Raw genomic sequence first — 24,818 nt, forward strand, 5'->3', positions numbered from 1 at the left:
AATCAATAATAAGATTTTGAAATATTTACATAATAATAAAAACATTTTTTTTTTTTAAACAAATTTTGATAAACTCATTTATTAATTGAAAATTTTTGTTTCCAATTTGTAAATATTTTACCAATAATAAGATTCTCAAATATTTATATAATAGTTTTATTTCGATAAACCAAAATGTAATTTAAAATTCCAAAAATATGTGTTCTTCAAATAGAAAAAAGAAAAAAATAGAAACCTAAACTAACCTAACCTGACCTATTTTTTCAGAAAGTTCATAAAAATAAAATATATTCAAAAAGAATGTCAATAACGTAATATTTAATTTTTTTATGAAATGAAAATATCGTACGTAATATTTATTTTTATGAAACGATTAATTAAATAAATAATTTTAAATTAAAAAATACTGATTTTTTGAGTTTTTTTTGAACTCATTTATTATTTCAACAATAATAAGATTTTCAAATATTTATATAACAAAAACTTTTTTGTATTGTAAAATTCCACAATACACCACATATATTGTAAACTTTGACAAAATTCTGTCGATAATAAATATATCTTTATCTGTTGATGGTAAAATAGTAATTGTTTAAAGCGGAATTTTTAAAATTTGAATTTTTTTCAATCAATATTTTAAGTATATTTAAGTATTTAAAAAAACATGATTAATCATGAAAAAGCATAAACATTTTTTTATTAAATTTGCTATTTTTGATGAACTTTTTGATGAGTAAAATATTTTGAAAAAAAAAATGTCGGTAGCTCAATTTAATGATTTTTTATTGCTGAAAATAGGTGGAGCCGTGATTCTAAATAATTACCAAATTATAAAAGTAGGTTATTGTTATTATTATGTTGCCATATAATATTTTCAAATTTACAAAGTAGGGGAACTTAAGAAAGTTATTTTTATATATATTACATTCACCTTCATAAACTTTTACAACTTGCTGTAAATTTTGTTTATTTCCAACGTTTTAGTGCACATAAAAGCACTATAACTTAAAAATTGTATGATTAAATATTATTAACTCTAATATTTATACAAATTACCATGAATTAACCTACTTCAGGACTCAAAAATTGGCATCTACCAAAAGATGTGGCGTTTCATGGAGAACAAGAAGCCGAACGTGTTCGTCAAATCGTACGACGAAGGGGTGCAACGTGTGTTGGAGGGCAACTACGCATTCCTGATGGAGTCCACGATGCTGGACTACGTGGTCCAGCGCGACTGCAATCTGACCCAGATCGGCGGTCTACTCGACTCGAAGGGCTACGGCATCGCGACCCCCAAGGGCAGTCCCTGGAGGGACAAGATATCGCTGGCCATTCTGGAGCTGCAGGAGAAAGGGGTCATACAAATACTGTACGATAAGTGGTGGAAAAACACCGGCGATGTGTGTAATAGGGACGATAAAAGTAAGGAGTCGAAGGCGAATGCGTTGGGGGTGGAGAACATAGGTGAATACCCAAACTATTATTTATTTTTAATGTTTAATTTATTAAAATTTTAATTTAAGGTGGAGTCTTCGTGGTGTTGCTCTGTGGATTGGCTCTGGCCATCATGGTGGCCATCCTGGAGTTTTGCTGGAACAGCAAGAAGAACGCCCAGACTGACCGTCAGTCTCTTTGCTCTGAAATGGCAGAGGAACTGCGGTTTGCTGTCAGATGCCACGGGTCCAGACAAAGACCTGCTCTTAGAAGATCGTGCACCAGGTGTAGTCCAGCCACCACCTACGTGCCAGCTGCTCTTGATCTACCCCACCTAAACGGAGTAAGCAACAATTACAATTATAATAACTGAATAAACATAAAAAAGACACACCATATTAAAGACTATTGTGACTGTGAGACCAAATATTTGACCCCCTCAATTTTAAATTGGTGCATTGATCGAGGATAAATAATAATCCAACACGTGGATGAAGATTTAAAATCTTTTGCGTGATAGTTTATGTTTATAAAGGATTGTAAATAAAAGAAAATAATTTGTTTTACAGTTTATATTCAAGTAACAATCAAACCAGCCAATACGACAATTCCCCGGACCCGTTATTGGATTCATAATTCCACCTTTCCGCTGAAATAAAACCAATTCATTCATCAAATTAAATCACGCGTGCACAACCCCTAAACCGCAAATTAAACGATCCGGTTTGAAAAATATATGGCGGCCTTTAATCTAATTTAGCCAGACAGATTTCCGTATAACATTGTTCATCCGTCAAGGCGCAGCGTCGGGAATGTGTTTTACATCTGTTTGTGCCGACGCTACTTGATGCCTTCTTCTTTTTAACCCCGTGTCTGATTTATTACGACTCCGTAGAGATCATATTTGTTGGAACGCGAAAGCGGCGTTTTCACGTTTCTCTTTTCCATTACTTTGCCGCCACTGTTTCATAGAATAATGCGCAAACGGCTTTGATTCGAATGTCTTGGTGTGACGGGGTATGGACGATTTTTATTTATCAAAGAGTCGGATCTAATCTCAAGTTTTTTAACAGACATAATTAAAATTCCTTCGGGGTGAGGATGTGACAAATAATTGACCTACAAAGCTTCCTATTATGAAATCTGTCCTTTTAATTTGAAGCTGGGTCGACACTCCAATCTATAATAGATCTACATCAAAATTTTATATGTATTATAATATCTCTTTATTGACATATTCACACCTTTTCAAATCATCCCTTGCTTTACATTTATCGACAAATTTTCTTTTGAAAAATTTCATCTTTTTCTTTAAAATTCTCGATAATAGGCTTCCAAAGTCTTCTGTAAGGACTTCATAATTCTAGATGATATGTTTATTTAAGACTTTTGTAGAATTTTTTCTTACCTTTCCATGATTTTATTTCTTCTAATTCTGGATAATAGGCTACTAAAGTCTTTTATTGGTACTTCATAATTTTAGATAACATGTTTATTTAATATTTTGGTATTATAGAATGTTTTCTTACATTTTCATGCTTGTATTTTTATTGAATAACTTTCATCTTTGCTTTAAAATTCTGGATAATAGATAACCAAAGTATTCTGTTGGGACTTCACTATTCTAAATGATAGGATTATTTAAGACTTATATTGTAGAATCCTTTTTTACTTTCCCATGATTATATTTCTTTTCTTTGCTTTATAATTTTGGATAATAGGCTACTAAAGTCCTTTACTGGTACTTCACAATTCTATATAATAGGTTTATTTAAGATTTGTATTGTAAAATATGTTCTTGCCTTTCCATGCTTGTATTTTTATTGAATAATTTTCATCTTTGCTTTAAAATACTGGATAATAAACTAGTAAAGTTGTCTGTTGGGACTTCACTATTCTAAATGATAAGATTATTTAAGGCTTATATTGTAGAATCCTTTTTTACTTTTCCATGGTTATATTTCTTTTGAATAATTTCCTCCTTTGCTTTATAATTTTGGATAATAGGCTACTAAAGTCCTTTACTGGTACTTCACAATTCTATATAATAGGTTTATTTAAGATTTGTATTGTAGAATATGTTCTTGCCTTTCCATGCTTGTATTTTTATTGAATAATTTTCATCTTTGCTTTAAAATTCTAGATAATAGACAACCAAAGTCTTCTGTTGGGACTTCACTATTCTAAATGATAGGATTATTTAAGACTTATATTGTAGAATCCTTTTTTACTTTTCCATGATTATATTTCTTTTGAATAATTTCCTCCTTTGCTTTATAATTTTGGATAATAGGCTACTAAAGTCTTTTACTGGTACTTCACAATTTTATATAATAGATTTATTTAAGATTTGTATTGTAGAATCTGTTCTTGCCTTTCCATGCTTGTATTTTTATTGAATAATTTTCATCTTTGCTTTAAAATTCTGGATAATAGACAGTCAAAGTCTTCTGTTAGGACTTTACCATTCTAAATGATAGGTTTATTTAAGACTTTTATTGTAGAATCCTTATTTACTTTTCCATGATTATATTTCTTTTGAATAATTTCCTCCTTTACTTTATAATTCTGGATAATAGGCTACTAAAGCCTTTTATTGGTTCTTCACAATTCTATATAATAGATTTATTTAAGATTTGTATTGTAGAATCTGTTCTTGCCTTTCCATGCTTGTATTTTTATTGAATAATTTTCGTCTTTGCTTTAAAATTCTGGATAATAGACAACCAAAGTCTTCTGTTGGGACCCAATTCTAAATAATAGGATTATTTAAGACTTATATTATAGAATCCTTTTCTACTTTTGTATGATTATATTTCTGTTGAATAATTTCCTCCTTTGCTTTATAATTTTGGATAATAGGCTACTAAAGTCTTTTACTGGTACTTCACAATTTTATATAATAGATTTATTTAAGATTTGTATTGTAGAATCTGTTCTTGCCTTTCCATGCTTGTATTTTTATTGAATAATTTTCATCTTTGCTTTAAAATTCTGGATAATAGACAACTAAAGTCTTCTGTTGGGACTTCACTATTCTAAATGATAGGATTATTTAAGACTTATATTGTAGAATCCTTTTCTACTTTTCCATGATTATATTTCTTTTGAATAATTTCCTCCTTTACTTTATAATTCTGGATAATAGGTTACTAAAGTCTTTTATTGGTACTTCACAATTCTAGATAATAGGTTTGTTTAAGATTTGTATTGTAGAATCTTTTCTTACCTTTATTGACTAATTTTCATCGTTGCTTTAAAATTCTGTATAATAGACTACTAAAGACTTTTGTTTGGACTTCACAATTTTAGATAATTTTTTATTTAAGATATCTATTAAGAAATTTCCTGTGCTTAAATAATTCATAAATTAACCTAAAATTCTAAAACACAATCTATTTAGGTTTTTTGAATAAATTGTACTTGGACATACCCAAAACTAATACTATTCCCTAAACTGCAAAACTTTGGTACTACTTCGATAGTTTTGTTTTCGATATCCCGATTGATCTTTACTTGCCTTCCCATGCTTCTCAATTATTTTGAATAATTCCAACACGAACATACCCACACCCACCTCAAAATTCTAGATGCCAGACTATTGACTACCTCTAGTTTATAATACCTTGCAGGAGGGAGTCATTTTGCCGATGATGGAGGTAAAAAAGTCACCGGTCCCATACGACCTGGACACCTAGCAGCGACCGGGCGGCGGCGGCTACGGCGGCTTCGCCTGCACCTCGAGCGCCATCCGCGACTGCTGCGGCGGCCCGTCCAACTCGCGACCGCAGCGCGCCGCCACCCTGAACTACCGTTCGGCGCCCCAGTGTCCGGAGGTGGGCGTGCGCAGTTCGACGCTGGGCAGGGGCGTGGCGCCGCCCCAGAAGCAGAACACCTGTGATGTCGTGCCGAGTGGCGGTGGTGGTGTGATGGTGGGGCGGGACGATGTGCCGGACAAAATTCTGTGGAAGTTCGATTGTGATATAACTAGTCCAGATGTGGTCAACCGGACACTGCCCGACGCGATTGTAAGTAGGACCACGACTTTGTGATATCTAGGTAGATAGTTATATTATAATTGGTATAAGTAGGCCCTATTATCAACATTGTTCGTAATAGATGGGTGTGTGTAATTAATGTGCTTAAAAATATATTTTCACTCCTACTTCATTAAATTAAAAGAATTTTTAACATAATATAAATATATGTAAATACTAATTTAACATAATTAAAATAACAAGAATCTACCATAATAAATTGCTGAGTCAAACTTCAAAAAATTGAAACATTAATTATTGTTTTATTTTTATATAATAATACTAATTGATAAGGCCTACTTATTAATGTGGTTTATAAAATTTTTTACATTTTTTTTTTTGTAATTACAATGTTTAGATAAAGAAATGTTTTTTAAATGTTTTTCGAAAAAGCAAAAGATGGTTCGTTAGGAACGGTATACCTGAAAAGTATTTATATTGTTATACCATTCCCAACAACTTTGCATTGATATTTCACTGTATTTTAAAAGTATACAGTCCATAAATTTAAATCCATTTAATTATAAACTTTTTGAAAAATTACAATTCTCATTTGTGTTTCAAAAAGTTTACTGAACAAAAAAAGTTTTCCGGCCATTTTCAGTGAAATTTATAATAGGTAAAAACCATTCATCTTGTGAAATAAGTATAAAAGGAAATTCAAAAAACTGAAAATGTGTGAAACTTTATAACGTACAATAAGTTAAATTAGATTTTATAATTGTTGACCTATTTATTATTTATCTATACATAGCAATATATTCATTTATAAAATCTAATGTAAGTTATTGAATTAACTCTATAAATTTCTTGTTACAGTTATCATCTGTTATATCTTCTCCCATGATTATATCAAATAATTGAATTGTTTATTTATATTTGTGTATAATATGATAATTATTTACTGTTTATCGTTAAACATAATTGTTGAATTATTTACCAGTTATTATAGTTTAAATTCGTTATAATATCTGTATACTAAAAATAAAAATATTAAATTTATTTTTTTCTCTTTATTTTGTTCCAACTTCAGTTAGTTAATACAACAGGTAAGTAATTTATTATATAATTAATAAATTTCTTCAATTATTATATATTACATTCAGTGGTGTTCATTACTATCTTAATGTTAATTAGGAAATAAACAAAAAAAAAAACAAAAGAAGTATAGAATATTGAAATATTTTTTTTTTATACTGACATGAACAAATTTGAATTAAATCTTTTTATAACATATCTTACAAAATATTAAACTTTATATTATCTCTTTAACCACCTCTGTATTTATTTAAAGGAGAATAAGAATCTTATTTAACCTATTTATTAATTAAACTAACGAGTTTATTAAAAGTTATATTAAATTTGAAACATATTGTGAAATAAACAAAAAAAAAAAACAAAAGAAGTATAGAATATTGAAATATTTTTTTTTTATACTGACATGAACAAATTTGAATTAAATCCTTTTATAACATATCTTACAAAATATTAAACTTTATATTATTTATTTAACCACCTCTGTATTTATTTAAAGGAGAATAAGAATCTTATTTAACCTATTTATTAATTAAACTAACGAGTTTATTAAAAGTTATATTAAATTTGAAACATATTGTGAAAAAACTAAAATTATCAAATACCCAACTTTTGAATATTAGTTATCATTTAGTGCTTTGTTAACAAATATCTAATAGAAAAATTAACTAAATTATTAATAGAAATAAACGATTTTATTAGAACCACATTAAATTTGGAACATATTGAGGAGAAACGGAAATTATCAAAACAATTGGCGCCCAACGTTTCTGATATTTATAATAATGTGTAACAAAAAAAAGCAAAAAAAAAAAAAATATAGAATATTAACACAATTTTTTTATATTGACCTAACAAAATTTGAATTAAATCCTTTTATGAAATATCTTACAAAATGTTAATTTTAAACTGTGTATTATTTCTTTGGCCACCTCTGTTTTTGTTTAAAGGAGAAGAAAAGTTTTAATAGTAATGAATGATTAAAATATTTATTATTTACAATCTTATTTAACCTATTTATTAATTAAAGTAACGGGTTTATTAAAATTATATTAAATTTGAAATATTGTAAAGAGACTAAAATTATCAAATACCATTGGCGCCCAACTTTTGAATATTAGTTATAATTTAGTGCTTGTTAACAAATATCTAACACAAAATTGACTAAATTATTATAGAAATAGACTATTTTATTAGAACCGTATTAAATTTGGAACATATTGAGGAGAAATTGAAATTATCAAAACAATTGGCGCCCAACGTTTCTGATATTTATAATAATGTGAAACAAAAAAACAAAAAAAAAGTACAAAATATTGAAACATTTTCTTTATATTGACCTGACAAAATTCGAATTAAATCCTTTTATGAAATATCTTACAAAATGTTTGATTTTAAACTTTGTACTATTTCTTTGGCCACCTTTGTATATGTTTAAAGGAGAAGAAGAATCGAATTACAGTATTCAACGATAAAATATTTATTATTTCCAATCTTATTTAACTAATTTATTTATTAAACTAAAGAGTTTATTAAAATTATGTTAAATTTTAAATATATTGATAAGAAATTAAAATTATCAAATACCATTGGCGCCCAACTTTTTTATATCAGTTATAATTTAGGGCTTTGTTAACAACTATCTAATAGAAAAATTGACTAAATTATCCATAAAAATAAACGATTTTATTAGAACTGTATTAAATTATTATTGTGGAGAAACTGATATTATCAAAACAATTGGCGCCCAACGTTTCTGATAATTATAATAAGGCAGTACATTAATATCAGATTTAATTCAAAAATTAACCAATTTATTAATGACACTAACAGTTTTATTAAAATTGTATTAGAATTGAAATTAAAAGGATTAGAATATTACGTAAAATATTTATTTACATGCCTATTATTATTAAACTTAACCTATGTATTATTAATTAAGCAATACATTAATGAGTAACCTCAGACAATAGACGTAGCCATTCCATGATTGGATTTGACTGGCTCAATAACTTCAGAACAATGAGCAACATCTTAAGGAGCTTTGACCATGTAACAAGACGTTGTAAGACTGCATTATCTATTGCAAAGCTGTATCTGTTGCACTGCTCTAATATTAACTAAATGTCAAGAAAACGTCCCTTCAAACTATAACAATTTCCTTGTTTTAGTCTTTTCATTTATACATAAGAATGTCGAGAACAGAAACACACTTATTTTATTCAATGATTTTTAAGGCCATGGAGAAATTTATTTATTCTGCCTTAATGAAAATGTACCTTTTATAAACATTGTTTAATTAAAATATTTTATCAAAATAAACGCAGACATAACAAAAATTTATGAATTTATTTCGTCGAAAATTATAATAAGTGTAAGTACATGTTAACTGCACACATATTACATATAATTTTGTTAATAGAGCAAGCTCTTCAATACTGGAGGTAAGTTAACCATTGTCAGCAGAAAATTTATGTTCTTGATGTTATCTAAAAAATAAAAAAATATTTTAAATTTCTTAAAATTAAATTACAATATTATTATGAATCTGAACACTATTTATTAACGTTATATGTCAGATATTACAGTTGGTTAGTTGATCTTTGATTGCCTGAAAAGATTAGTTTTCTTCTTATTATTATACCTCCACAATTGGAGATAAGTCAGAAGAATTGAATTCCAAGACAAATAAGGGTCAATGGAAGTATCTGCAGAAACCAAAAGATCAGTCCTTTTGATCTTTAAAACCTCTGACATAACCTTCTCTAGACCAATCAATTTATTTGATGGAATCGAGATGAAACCCTCAATGTCTTCTTACTCAAGTTATTAGTGAATGATCACTCTAAACCAAACAACAAATTGTAGTGAATAAAAAGAAAAAACTAAACAAAATCTGTTGGTTTCAATGCAATTTTTGGCGATATTCATTATGCCTTAGTGTTCAGATTTTATTGGTTAGTAAGAATCAGTACTTACGTCTAATTTCTTCAAACCAAATCATCATTCTTTTTTCAATTTAATCGAACATTCTCGTGTGCATGTTATGACTATAACGGCTGCTAGTAAAGAGCACAGCACGACAGACACAAGAGGCATAGGAATACAGCTGAAAATGGACACACCAATACTAGCATATTGATTGAGAATTTTTGACGATTGTGACGATTTGACATAAAATATTTACATTGTAAAGAACTAATCAAATCACACCCTGGCAACCAAAAATGTCATAAATTATTGATTATTCGATGTACATTGTTTCAATAAAATTTACAACAGGGAAAAAAGTATGATAATGCAGCAGCATAAGTTTAATTGAGTAGAAATATAAAATAAATTTTCTATCTGATTATTTCCTTAATTCGTCTAAATAACAGTTAAGCAGATTTTATTGTATTGTAGGTAGAACAATTATATCAGTATTTTCACTCCAAACATTCCTCCAACAACATTATCCGCCCAACCACCGGATATGTTTTATCCTTTTATCGTATCCTCCATTATTAGTATAAATTTATCAAGTCCACACTGGACACGACACGGAATAATTTAGCGTGATCAAATATTCACGAGCGCCACTGATGAACGGTCCCAGTGATACCGACATTATCGCAGCATTTCCGGCGCCCGCAACCGTCCGGAGTGGTCCATCTCTGGCCCGTTTCGACGGACTCCGGAATAAATGAGATGGAAATTTAGCGCAACACCGTAATGGAACGCCCGGAGGATACAATTTTCCTTCGACTTTCGCAGTGGCGACCGGTAAAAACTCGACCGACTGGTTTAAAATACCATCAATGTTTAATTGCTTTTGTGGGTGGTTTTTGTCGTAACTTTTATTTGTGTATTGACTGGCAGATTGGACATCAGAAAGTTGTGTACCTGGTGGGTTTCATACTACAAAAAATTTAATGAAATTTTTTACAGCCATAAAATTGAAGATTGTGCCTAAATTATGAATCTATTACTTCATTTCTATGGTAAATAAACAGTCAATATTATGAGAAAATTGGATATAAAAGTCACAAACAGTTATATCTACCGAAAACAATATGATGTCAGCTTCTTAGTGTACGTGTGGTGTGAGTTTTTTTGATTATTTCCACAAAGAAACAAAAGTATTGTCCATGAAGAATATGCATCAGTTCACACAACCGATGTTGCATTGGCTAAAATCAATGAATCCATACAGAAATGGCCTTTAAAAGGTTTGTGTATACTTGAAGCCTGTGGTTAATGACTATTTTGAGAAGTTCTTACTAAATACAACATTTCAATTGATACCCTTAGTCATAGAAAGCTATATATTCTTTTTTATCCTTCTGTATCATTCCAGTGTTAGGACAATGTTTTTAAAACATAAAATTAACAAACGTTTGATACTCTTTGGTCTTATCTCTTGTATCTCCATCGTTTTCTTCAAAAAAAAAAAAGAAAAAACAAGTATTAAGTATGGCCTTCCTTTTGAATTTGAACTCAAAACGATTGACTAGAAGGAGTGTATTAAATGACAAATTGGACATGAGTAAGTTGTGTGCCTAGTGGCTTTCAAACAATTTAATGAAATGTTTTACAACAATAAAACCAAGATTTTGCCATTATGAGTCTATTACTTCATTCCTAAGATAAGTAAACAGTCAATATTATGAGAAAATTGGATATAAAAGTCACAAACAGTTATATCTACCGAAAAAAATATGATGTCAGCTTCTTCGTGTACGTGTGGTGTGAGTTTTTTTGATTATTTCCACAAAGAAACAAAAGTATTGTCCATGAAGAATATGCATCAGTTCACACAATCGATGTTGCATTTGCCAAAATCAATGAGTCCATACAGATTTGGCTCTTAAAAGATTTGTGTATACTTGAAATCTGTGGATAATGGCTATTTTGAGGAGTTCTTACTAAATACAACATTTCAATTGATACCCTTAGTCATAGAAAGCTATATATTCTTTTTTATCCTTCTGTATTATTCCAGTGTTAGGACAATGTTTTTAAAACATAAAATTAACAAACATTTGATACTCTTTGGTCTTATCTCTTGTATCTCCGTCGTTTTCTTCAAAAAAAAGAAAAAACAAGTATAAAATATGGCCTTCCTTTTGGATTTGAACTCAAAACGGTTGACTAGAAGGAGTGAATTAAATGGCAAATTGGACATGAGTAAGTTCTGTGCCTAGTGGCTTTCAAACAATTTAATGAAATGTTTCACAATAATAAAACCAAGATTTTGCCATTATGAGTCTATTACTTCATTCCTAAGATAAATAAACAGTCAATATTATGAGAAAATTGGATATAAAAGTCACAAACAGTTATATTTACCGAATAAAAATATGATGTCAGCTTTTTAGTGTATGTGTGGTGTAAGTTTTTTTGATTATTTCCTCAAAGAAAAGAAAAGTATTGTCCATGAAGAATATGCATCAGTTCACACAACAACCGATGTTGCATTGGCCAAAATCAATGAGTCCATACAGATTTGATTCTTAAAAGATTTGTGTATACTTGAAACTTATGTTTAATGGCTATTTTGAGAAATTTTTACTAAATACAACATTTCAATTGATGACCTTAGTCATAGAAACCTATATATTCTTTTTTATCCTTCTATATCATTCCAGTGTTAGGACAATGTTTTTAAAACATAAAATTAACAAACGTTTGATACTCTTTGGTCTTACACCTTGTATCTCCGTCGTTTTTTTTTCAAAAAAAAAAAGAAGAAACAAGTATAAAATATGGCCTTCCTTTTGGATTTGAACTCAAAACGGTTAACTAGAAGGAGTGAATTAAATGGCAAATTGGACATGAGTAAGTTGTGTGCTTAGTGGCTTTCAAACAATTTAATGAAATGTTTCACAACAATAAAACCAAGATTTTGCCATTATGAGTCTATTACTTCATTCCTAAGATAAATAAACAGTCAATATTATAAGAAAATTGGATATAAAAGTCACAAACAGTTATATCTACCGAAAAAAAATATGATGTCAGCTTTTTAGTGTACGTGTGGTGTAAGTTTTTTTTGATTATTTCCACAAAGAAAAAGAAAGTATTGTCCATGAAGAATATTCATCAGTTCACACAACCGATGTTACAGTGGCCAAAATCAATGAGCCTATACAGATTTGGCCCCTAAAAGGTTTGTGTATACTTGAAGCCTGTGGTTAATGGCTATTTTGAGAAGTTTTTACTAAATACAACATTTTAATTTATACCCTTAATCATAGAAAGCTATGTATACTTTTTTATTCTTCTGTATCATTCCAATGTTAGGACAATGTTTTTAAAACATAAAATTAACAAACGTTTGATACTCTTTGGTCTTATCTCTTGTATCTCCGTCGTTTCTTCAAAAAAAAAGAAAAAACAAGTATAAAATATGGCCTTCCTTTTGGATTTGAACTCAAAACGGTTGACTAGAAGGAGTGAATTAAATGGCAAATTGGACATGAGTAAGTTGTGTGTCTAGTGGCTTTCAAACAATTTAATGAAATGTTTCACAGCAATAAAACCAAGATTTTGCCTTCATTATGAGTCTATTACTTCATTCCTAAGATAAATAAACAGTCAATATTATGAGAAAATTAGATACAAAAGTCACAAACAGTTATATTTACTGAAAAAAAATATGATGTCAGCCTTTTAGTGTACGTGTGGTGTAAGTTTTATTGATTATTTCCACAAAGAAAAAAAGTATTGTCCATGAAGAATATGCATCAGTTCACACAACCGATGTTGCATTGGCCAAAATCAATGAGTCCATACAGATTTGGCCCTTAAAAGATTTGTGTATACTTGAAGCCTGTTGATAATGGCTATTTTGAGGAGTTCTTACTAAATGCAACATTTCAATTGATACCCTTAGACATAGAAAGCTATATATATTTTTTATCCTTCTGTTTCATTCCAGTGTTAGGACAATGTTTTTAAAACAAAAAATTAACAAACGTTTGATACACTTACGTCTGTTGCATCTCCGTCGTTTTCTTCAAAAAAAAAGGAAAAAACAAATATAAAATATGGCCTTCCTTTTGGCTTTGAACTCAAAACGATTGGCTAGAAGGAGTGAATTAAATGGCAAATTGGACATGAGTAAGTTGTGTGCCTAGTGGCTTTCAAACAATTTAATGAAATGTTTCGCAGCAATAAAGCCAAGATTTTGCTTCCATTATAAGTCTATTACTTCATTCCTAAGATAAATAAACAGTCAATATTATGAAGAAACTGGATACAAAAGTCACAAACAGTTATATCTACTGAAAAAAATATGATGTCAGCTTTTTAGTGTAAGTGTGGTGTAAGTTTTTTTGATTATTTCCACAAAGAAACAAAAGTATTGTCCATGAAGAATATGCATCAGTTCACACAACCGATGTTGCATTGGCCAAAATCAATGAATCCATACAGATTTGGCCCTTAAAAGATTTGTGTATACTTGAAGCCTGTTGATAATGGCTATTTTGAGGAGTTTTTACTAAATGCAACATTTCAATTGATACTCTTAGTCATAGAAAGCTATATATTCTTTTTTATCCTTCTGTATCGTTCCAGTGTTAGGACAATGATTTTAAAACATAAAATTAACAAACGTTTGATACTCTTTGGTCTTATCTCTTGTATCTCCATCGTTTTCTTCAAAAAAAAAAGAAAAAACAAGTATTAAGTATGGCCTTCCTTTTGAATTTGAACTCAAAACGATTGACTAGAAGGAGTGTATTAAATGGCAAATTGGACATGAGTAAGTTGTGTGCCTAGTGGCTTTCAAACAATTTAATGAAATGTTTCACAATAATAAAACCAAGATTTTGCCATTATGAGTCTATTACTTCATTCCTAAGATAAATAAACAGTCAATATTATGAGAAAATTGGATATAAAAGTCACAAACAGTTATATTTACCGAATAAAAATATGATGTCAGCTTTTTAGTGTACGTGTGGTGTATGTTTTTTTGATTATTTCTACAAAGAAAAAGAAAGTATTGTCCATGAAGAATATGCATCAGTTCACACAACCGATGTTACATTGGCCAAAATCAATGAGTTCATACAGATTTGGTTCTTAAAAGATTTGTGTACATTTCAATTAATACTCTTAGACTTAGAAAGCTTATTAAAATAGTTGTTGAAATAAAAGTGGATTTTTTTGAAATTTCTTTGTTAGGTTGGAAACTTCTGGAACACCTCCGTTCCTTGATTTTTGTGTTTTTCCTTTATTTTCTTATACATAATGCATACGCTAAAAATGTTTTAAATCATACGCAAAAAAATTGTCAAGTTGGAGATTACCTACATATTCTTTTTTACCCGTCTGTATCCTTCCAGTGTTAGGACAACGTTTTCAAGACAAAAAATTAACAAACGTTTGATACTCTTTCGCTTTATCTCTTGCAGCAACGTCGTTTTCTCCAAAAAAACAAAAACGAATATAAAATATGGCCCTCCTTTCGGCTTTGAACTTAAAACGGCGGACAGAAAGGAGTGACTCCGGGGGGAGTCGGCCAGACACAGCAATGGAAAAAATGCGACTAATTGGTCGTGCTTCACGGAAAAACAGAAACAAGTCCGTGCCCATTTCACGGAAGAGTGGCCGCCAGAATTAGAGTGTGCTTTTTAATGAAAAACGAAATATGTTCCACTTTTAGTTTAATACTTCAATGTTAAAAAGTTTGCCCGGTTAAAATCCTATTATTTATTCAGTGCGGCTTCTCAAACTTTAATAATAAGGTTTTTAAAAGTTAAAATCCCTTTTTGTGTTCAGTTACCAAGAGGGCTAATCAATTTTAATTTTCTTATTGTAACTGGTTTCGGTACTCATTGATTATTGGAATGTTTGGGAACTTTGTGCTTCGGAATAATACAACCGAAGTTGTTGTCTGAAAGCAAACTAAAAAATGTTGAATAAGCCACCAATTAAAACCACTACAAAATTTCGAAATTTAATATTAAATAACTGAACCGTAATATTAAGTAGAGTGGAAATAAGGTAGAAAAATTGCTCACAAATTAATTAATTAGTTTTATAATTCAAGCACATCATCGCGTAGTTATTTACTTCTGAAAAACCAAAAGTTTTTACGTTAATCAATAATTATTATCTAGTGTACACATTTTTTATCCTGGATCCATAAAAATAAATTGATTTTTGAGTAAAATGTCTCGGGATGGCATTTTAGTCGTCATCCAAACTTTTAAACGTTTTGCCACTAAGAAAATGTTGTAAATATATTAATAAATGGAAATCCGAGGGTAAATTCATTAATTTTTGCAGGAAAAGTTTATATTTTTAGTTTATGATGTCAATAACACAAAATATGTGTTTTGTAATTTTATCAGATATATATAACGAATGGTTGTTAACAATTTTTGAGACTCAGCAGGTTTCTCAACTTGTATTACAAAAGAAAATTTCAATAGAATTGATAAGCGGCAAACAAAGATAAAATCTAATCTTAATCGTTACATAACTTAAAACTAGTTAAAATTTATTAAAACAACAGAACAGTGAAGTAAGTCTTACTAATACAATGTATGATCAAAGCCTTTATAAACTTAAAGCTACTGAGCTTCCTATGATATTGTATGGTATAGTATTGATTACCTAAATATTATTTGTTGATATAACTCATTCATCCCTACGAAAGAAGTATGATAATAAAGCATTAAGTACATATACATAATTCATTGATATAAATCCTCCATCCCAAGAAAGGACCGAATGGTCGCAGCTGATGTTGATTTGTAGAAGGTCCATATTACTTTTTTCTGACTGTATTTGTCCAAGGTATTCATTAGTCTGTATACACATAATAAAGCATTAAGTACATATACATTATTCGTTGGTATAAATCCTCCATCCCTAGAGAAGGATCGAATGGTCGTAGCTGATGTTGATTTGTAGAAGGTTCATATCCTTTTTTCCTGACTGTAAATTCCTAAGGTATTCATTAGTATGTATACTTGATTATATATACATTATATATTGGTATAACTCATCCATCCCTTGGAAAGAAATACGATAATAAAGCATTAAGTACAAATACATTATTCGTTGATATAAATCCTCCATCTCTAGAGAATAACCGAATGATCGCAGCTAATATTGATTTGTAGAAGGTCCATATTCCTTTTTCCTGACTGTATTTTCCCAAGGTATTCATTAGTATGTGTACTTGGTTATATACACATTATATATTGATATAACTCATCCATCCCTAGGGAAGAAGTAGGATAATAAAGCATTAAGTACATATACATTATTCGTTGATATAAATCCTCCATCCCTAGGGAAGAACCGAATGGTCGCAGCTGATGTTGGTTTGTAAAAGGTCCATATTCCTTTTTCCTGAATGTATTTTTCCAAGGTATTCATTAGTATATATACGTGATTATATATACATTATGTATATGTATGACTCATCCATATCTAGAGAAGAAGTACGATAATAAAGCAATAAGTACATATACATTATTCGTTGATATAAATCCTCCATCCCTAGGGAAGAACCGAATGGTCGCAGCTGATGTTGATTTGTAGAAGGTCCATATTCCTTTTTCCTGAATGTATTTTTCCAAGGTATTCATTAGTATATATACGTGATTATATATACATTATGTATATGTATAACTCATCCATACCTAGAGAAGAAGTACGATAATAAAGCAATAAGTACATATACATTATTCGTTGATATAAATCCTCCATCCCTAGGGAAGAACCGAATGGTCGCAGCTGATGTTGACTGGTGGAAGGTCCATATTCCTTTTTCCTGACTGTATTTTCCCAAGGTATTCATTAGTATATATACTTGATTATATATACATTATGAATATGTATAACTCATTCATCCCTAGAGAAGAAGTACAATAATAAAGCAATAAGTACATATACATTATTCGTTGATATAAATCCTCCATCCCTAGGGAAGAACCGAATGGTCGCAGCTGATGTTGATTTGTAGAAGGTCCATATTCCTTTTTCCTGAATGTATTTTTCCAAGGTATTCATTGGTATATATACGTGATTATATATACATTATATATATGTATAACTAATCCATACCTAGAGAAGAAGTACGATAATAAAGCAATAAGTACATATACATTATTCGTTGATATAAATCCTCCATCCCTAGGGAAGAACCGAATGGTCGCAGCTGATGTTGACTGGTGGAAGGTCCATATTCCTTTTTCCTGACTGTATTTTCCCAAGGTATTCATTAGTATATATACTTGATTATATATACATTATGAATATGTATAACTCATTCATCCCTAGAGAAGAAGTACAATAATAAAGCAATAAGTACATATACATTATTCGTTGATATAAATCCTCCATCCCTAGGGAAGAACCGAATGGTCGCAGCTGATGTTGATTTGTAGAAGGTCCATATTCCTTTTTCCTGAATGTATTTTTCCAAGGTATTCATTAGTATATATACGTGATTATATATACATTATATATATGTATAACTCATCCATACCTAGAGAAGAAGTACGATAATAAAGCAATAAGTACATATACATTATTCGTTGATATAAATCCTCCATCCCTAGGGAAGAACCGAATGGTCGCAGCTGATGTTGACTTGTGGAAGGTCCATATTCCTTTTTCCTGACTGTATTTTCCCAAGGTATTCATTAGTATATATACTTGATTATATATACATTATGAATATGTATAACTCATTCATCCCTAGAGAAGAAGTACAATAATAAAGCAATAAGTACATATACATTATTCGTTGATATAAATCCTCCATCCCTAGGGAAGAACCGAATGGTCGCAGCTTATGTTGATTTGTAGAAGGTCCATATTCCTTTTTCCTGACTGTATTTTCCCAAGGTATTCATTAGTATGTATACTTGGTTATGTATACATTATATATTGATATAACTCATCCATCCCTAGGGAAGAAGTACTATAATAAGGCATTAAATACATATACATTATTCGTTGACATAAATCCTCCATCCCTAGAGAAGGACCGAATAGTCGCAGCTGTTGTTGTTTTGTAGAAGGTCCATATTCCTTTTTCCTGACTGTATTTTCCCAAGGTATTCATTAGTATGTGTACTTGGTATATATACATTATATATTGGTATAACTCATCCATCCCTAGGGAAGAAGTACGATAATAAAGCATTAAGTACATATACATTATTCGTTGATATAAATCCTCCATCCCTAGAGAAGGACCGAATGGTCGTAGCTGATGTTGATTTGTAGAAGGTTCATATCCTTTTTTCCTGACTGTAAATTCCTAAGGTATTCATTAGTATGTATACTTGATTATATATACATTATATATTGGTATAACTCATCCATCCCTTGGAAAGAAATACGATAATAAAGCATTAAGTACAAATACATTATTCGTTGATATAAATCCTACATCTCTAGAGAATAACCGAATGATCGCAGCTAATATTGATTTGTAGAAGGTCCATATTCCTTTTTCCTGACTGTATTTTCCCAAGGTATTCATTAGTATGTGTACTTGGTTATATACACATTATATATTGATATAACTCATCCATCCCTAGGGAAGAAGTAGGATAATAAAGCATTAAGTACATATACATTATTCGTTGATATAAATCCTCCATCCCTAGGGAAGAACCGAATGGTCGCAGCTGATGTTGGTTTGTAAAAGGTCCATATTCCTTTTTCCTGAATGTATTTTTCCAAGGTATTCATTAGTATATATACGTGATTATATATACATTATGTATATGTATGACTCATCCATATCTAGAGAAGAAGTACGATAATAAAGCAATAAGTACATATACATTATTCGTTGATATAAATCCTCCATCCCTAGGGAAGAACCGAATGGTCGCAGCTGATGTTGATTTGTAGAAGGTCCATATTCCTTTTTCCTGAATGTATTTTTCCAAGGTATTCATTAGTATATATACGTGATTATATATACATTATGTATATGTATAACTCATCCATACCTAGAGAAGAAGTACGATAATAAAGCAATAAGTACATATACATTATTCGTTGATATAAATCCTCCATCCCTAGGGAAGAACCGAATGGTCGCAGCTGATGTTGACTGGTGGAAGGTCCATATTCCTTTTTCCTGACTGTATTTTCCCAAGGTATTCATTAGTATATATACTTGATTATATATACATTATGAATATGTATAACTCATTCATCCCTAGAGAAGAAGTACAATAATAAAGCAATAAGTACATATACATTATTCGTTGATATAAATCCTCCATCCCTAGGGAAGAACCGAATGGTCGCAGCTGATGTTGATTTGTAGAAGGTCCATATTCCTTTTTCCTGAGTGTATTTTCCCAAGGTATTCATTAGTATGTATACTTGGTTATGTATACATTATATATTGGTATAACTCATCCATCCCTAGGGAAGAAGTACTATAATAAGGCATTAAATACATATACATTATTCGTTGACATAAATCCTCCATCCCTAGAGAAGGACCGAATAGTCGCAGCTGTTGTTGTTTTGTAGAAGGTCCATATTCCTTTTTCCTGACTGTATTTTCCCAAGGTATTCATTAGTATGTGTACTTGGTATATATACATTATATATTGGTATAACTCATCCATCCCTAGGGAAGAAGTACGATAATAAAGCATTAAGTACATATACATTATTCGTTGATATAAATCCTCCATCCCTAGAGAAGGACCGAATGGTCGTAGCTGATGTTGATTTGTAGAAGGTTCATATCCTTTTTTCCTGACTGTAAATTCCTAAGGTATTCATTAGTATGTATACTTGATTATATATACATTATATATTGGTATAACTCATCCATCCCTTGGAAAGAAATACGATAATAAAGCATTAAGTACAAATACATTATTCGTTGATATAAATCCTACATCTCTAGAGAATAACCGAATGATCGCAGCTAATATTGATTTGTAGAAGGTCCATATTCCTTTTTCCTGACTGTATTTTCCCAAGGTATTCATTAGTATGTGTACTTGGTTATATACACATTATATATTGATATAACTCATCCATCCCTAGGGAAGAAGTAGGATAATAAAGCATTAAGTACATATACATTATTCGTTGATATAAATCCTCCATCCCTAGGGAAGAACCGAATGGTCGCAGCTGATGTTGGTTTGTAAAAGGTCCATATTCCTTTTTCCTGAATGTATTTTTCCAAGGTATTCATTAGTATATATACGTGATTATATATACATTATGTATATGTATGACTCATCCATATCTAGAGAAGAAGTACGATAATAAAGCAATAAGTACATATACATTATTCGTTGATATAAATCCTCCATCCCTAGGGAAGAACCGAATGGTCGCAGCTGATGTTGATTTGTAGAAGGTCCATATTCCTTTTTCCTGAATGTATTTTTCCAAGGTATTCATTAGTATATATACGTGATTATATATACATTATGTATATGTATAACTCATCCATACCTAGAGAAGAAGTACGATAATAAAGCAATAAGTACATATACATTATTCGTTGATATAAATCCTCCATCCCTAGGGAAGAACCGAATGGTCGCAGCTGATGTTGACTGGTGGAAGGTCCATATTCCTTTTTCCTGACTGTATTTTCCCAAGGTATTCATTAGTATATATACTTGATTATATATACATTATGAATATGTATAACTCATTCATCCCTAGAGAAGAAGTACAATAATAAAGCAATAAGTACATATACATTATTCGTTGATATAAATCCTCAATCCCTAGGGAAGAACCGAATGGTCGCAGCTTATGTTGATTTGTAGAAGGTCCATATTCCTTTTTCCTGACTGTATTTTCCCAAGGTATTCATTAGTATGTATACTTGGTTATGTATACATTATATATTGATATAACTCATCCATCCCTAGGGAAGAAGTACTATAATAAGGCATTAAATACATATACATTATTCGTTGACATAAATCCTCCATCCCTAGAGAAGGACCGAATAGTCGCAGCTGATGTTGTTTTGTAGAAGGTCCATATTCCTTTTTCCTGACTGTATTTTCCCAAGGTATTCATTAGTATGTGTACTTGGTATATATACATTATATATTGGTATAACTCATCCATCCCTAGGGAAGAAGTACGATAATAAAGCATTAAGTACATATACATTATTCGTTGATATAAATCCTCCATCCCTAGAGAAGGACCGAATGGTCGTAGCTGATGTTGATTTGTAGAAGGTTCATATCCTTTTTTCCTGACTGTAAATTCCTAAGGTATTCATTAGTATGTATACTTGATTATATATACATTATATATTGGTATAACTCATCCATCCCTTGGAAAGAAATACGATAATAAAGCATTAAGTACAAATACATTATTCGTTGATATAAATCCTCCATCTCTAGAGAATAACCGAATGATCGCAGCTAATATTGATTTGTAGAAGGTCCATATTCCTTTTTCCTGACTGTATTTTCCCAAGGTATTCATTAGTATGTGTACTTGGTTATATACACATTATATATTGATATAACTCATCCATCCCTAGGGAAGAAGTAGGATAATAAAGCATTAAGTACATATACATTATTCGTTGATATAAATCCTCCATCCCTAGGGAAGAACCGAATGGTCGCAGCTGATGTTGGTTTGTAAAAGGTCCATATTCCTTTTTCCTGAATGTATTTTTCCAAGGTATTCATTAGTATATATACGTGATTATATATACATTATGTATATGTATAACTCATCCATATCTAGAGAAGAAGTACGATAATAAAGCAATAAGTACATATACATTATTCGTTGATATAAATCCTCCATCCCTAGGGAAGAACCGAATGGTCGCAGCTGATGTTGACTTGTGGAAGGTCCATATTCCTTTTTCCTGACTGTATTTTCCCAAGGTATTCATTAGTATATATACTTGATTATATATACATTATGAATATGTATAACTCATTCATCCCTAGAGAAGAAGTACAATAATAAAGCAATAAGTACATATACATTATTCGTTGATATAAATCCTCCATCCCTAGGGAAGAACCGAATGGTCGCAGCTGATGTTGATTTGTAGAAGGTCCATATTCCTTTTTCCTGAATGTATTTTTCCAAGGTATTCATTAGTATATATACGTGATTATATATACATTATGTATATGTATAACTCATCCATACCTAGAGAAGAAGTACGATAATAAAGCAATAAGTACATATACATTATTCGTTGATATAAATCCTCCATCCCTAGGGAAGAACCGAATGGTCGCAGCTGATGTTGATTTGTAGAAGGTCCATATTCCTTTTTCCTGACTGTATTTTCCCAAGGTATTCATTAGTATATATACTTGATTATATATACATTATGAATATGTATAACTCATTCATCCCTAGAGAAGAAGTACAATAATAAAGCAATAAGTACATATACATTATTCGTTGATATAAATCCTCCATCCCTAGGGAAGAACCGAATGGTCGCAGCTGATGTTGATTTGTAGAAGGTCCATATTCCTTTTTCCTGAGTGTATTTTCCCAAGGTATTCATTAGTATGTATACTTGGTTATGTATACATTATATATTGGTATAACTCATCCATCCCTAGGGAAGAAGTACTATAATAAGGCATTAAATACATATACATTATTCGTTGACATAAATCCTCCATCCCTAGAGAAGGACCGAATAGTCGCAGCTGATGTTGTTTTGTAGAAGGTCCATATTCCTTTTTCCTGACTGTATTTTCCCAAGGTATTCATTAGTATGTGTACTTGGTAATATATACATTATATATTGGTATAACTCATCCATCCCTAGGGAAGAAGTACGATAATAAAGCATTAAGTACATATACATTATTCGTTGATATAAATCCTCCATACCTAGAGAAAGACCGAATGGTCGCAGCTGATGTTGACTTGTGGAAGGTCCATATTCCTTTTTCCTGAATGTATTTTCCCAAGGTATTCATTAGTATGTGTACTTGGTTATATACACATTATATATTGATATAACTCATCCATCCCTAGGGAAGAAGTAGGATAATAAAGCATTAAGTACATATACATTATTCGTTGATATAAATCCTCCATCCCTAGGGAAGAACCGAATGGTCGCAGCTGATGTTGGTTTGTAAAAGGTCCATATTCCTTTTTCCTGAATGTATTTTTCCAAGGTATTCATTAGTATATATACGTGATTATATATACATTATGTATATGTATGACTCATCCATATCTAGAGAAGAAGTACGATAATAAAGCAATAAGTACATATACATTATTCGTTGATATAAATCCTCCATCCCTAGGGAAGAACCGAATGGTCGCAGCTGATGTTGATTTGTAGAAGGTCCATATTCCTTTTTCCTGAATGTATTTTTCCAAGGTATTCATTAGTATATATACGTGATTATATATACATTATGTATATGTATAACTCATCCATACCTAGAGAAGAAGTACGATAATAAAGCAATAAGTACATATACATTATTCGTTGATATAAATCCTCCATCCCTAGGGAAGAACCGAATGGTCGCAGCTGATGTTGACTGGTGGAAGGTCCATATTCCTTTTTCCTGACTGTATTTTCCCAAGGTATTCATTAGTATATATACTTGATTATATATACATTATGAATATGTATAACTCATTCATCCCTAGAGAAGAAGTACAATAATAAAGCAATAAGTACATATACATTATTCGTTGATATAAATCCTCCATCCCTAGGGAAGAACCGAATGGTCGCAGCTGATGTTGATTTGTAGAAGGTCCATATTCCTTTTTCCTGAGTGTATTTTCCCAAGGTATTCATTAGTATGTATACTTGGTTATGTATACATTATATATTGGTATAACTCATCCATCCCTAGGGAAGAAGTACTATAATAAGGCATTAAATACATATACATTATTCGTTGACATAAATCCTCCATCCCTAGAGAAGGACCGAATAGTCGCAGCTGTTGTTGTTTTGTAGAAGGTCCATATTCCTTTTTCCTGACTGTATTTTCCCAAGGTATTCATTAGTATGTGTACTTGGTATATATACATTATATATTGGTATAACTCATCCATCCCTAGGGAAGAAGTACGATAATAAAGCATTAAGTACATATACATTATTCGTTGATATAAATCCTCCATCCCTAGAGAAGGACCGAATGGTCGTAGCTGATGTTGATTTGTAGAAGGTTCATATCCTTTTTTCCTGACTGTAAATTCCTAAGGTATTCATTAGTATGTATACTTGATTATATATACATTATATATTGGTATAACTCATCCATCCCTTGGAAAGAAATACGATAATAAAGCATTAAG

At 30.7% G+C, this 24,818-nt stretch overlaps 1 protein-coding gene and 1 long non-coding RNA gene across 2 annotated transcripts in view; one reads left to right on the forward strand and one right to left on the reverse strand.

Moving 5' to 3' along the window:
* Positions 1 to 5,588, forward strand: part of LOC109602466 (glutamate receptor ionotropic, kainate 1) — a 309,420-nt gene extending 303,832 nt beyond the window's left edge. Inside the window, exons 14-16 of the mRNA XM_049962522.1 lie at positions 1,077 to 1,467; positions 1,527 to 1,780; positions 5,070 to 5,588. Coding sequence (XP_049818479.1) covers positions 1,077 to 1,467; positions 1,527 to 1,780; positions 5,070 to 5,135 — 711 coding nt within the window. The 3' untranslated portion in view covers positions 5,136 to 5,588. The remainder of the gene's footprint in view (positions 1 to 1,076; positions 1,468 to 1,526; positions 1,781 to 5,069) is intronic.
* A 3,251-nt stretch (positions 5,589 to 8,839) lies between these two features.
* LOC126264597 (uncharacterized) lies at positions 8,840 to 9,710 on the reverse strand. Its single transcript, XR_007547279.1, has 2 exons — positions 9,489 to 9,710; positions 8,840 to 8,998 (listed from the first exon to the last, which is right to left on the reverse strand). It is a non-coding gene; the product is annotated as an uncharacterized LOC126264597 (long non-coding RNA).
* Positions 9,711 to 24,818: the final 15,108 nt, after the last annotated feature.

Source organism: Aethina tumida, chromosome 2, assembly GCF_024364675.1.
Source record: "Aethina tumida isolate Nest 87 chromosome 2, icAetTumi1.1, whole genome shotgun sequence".
NCBI lineage: Eukaryota > Metazoa > Arthropoda > Insecta > Coleoptera > Nitidulidae > Aethina > Aethina tumida.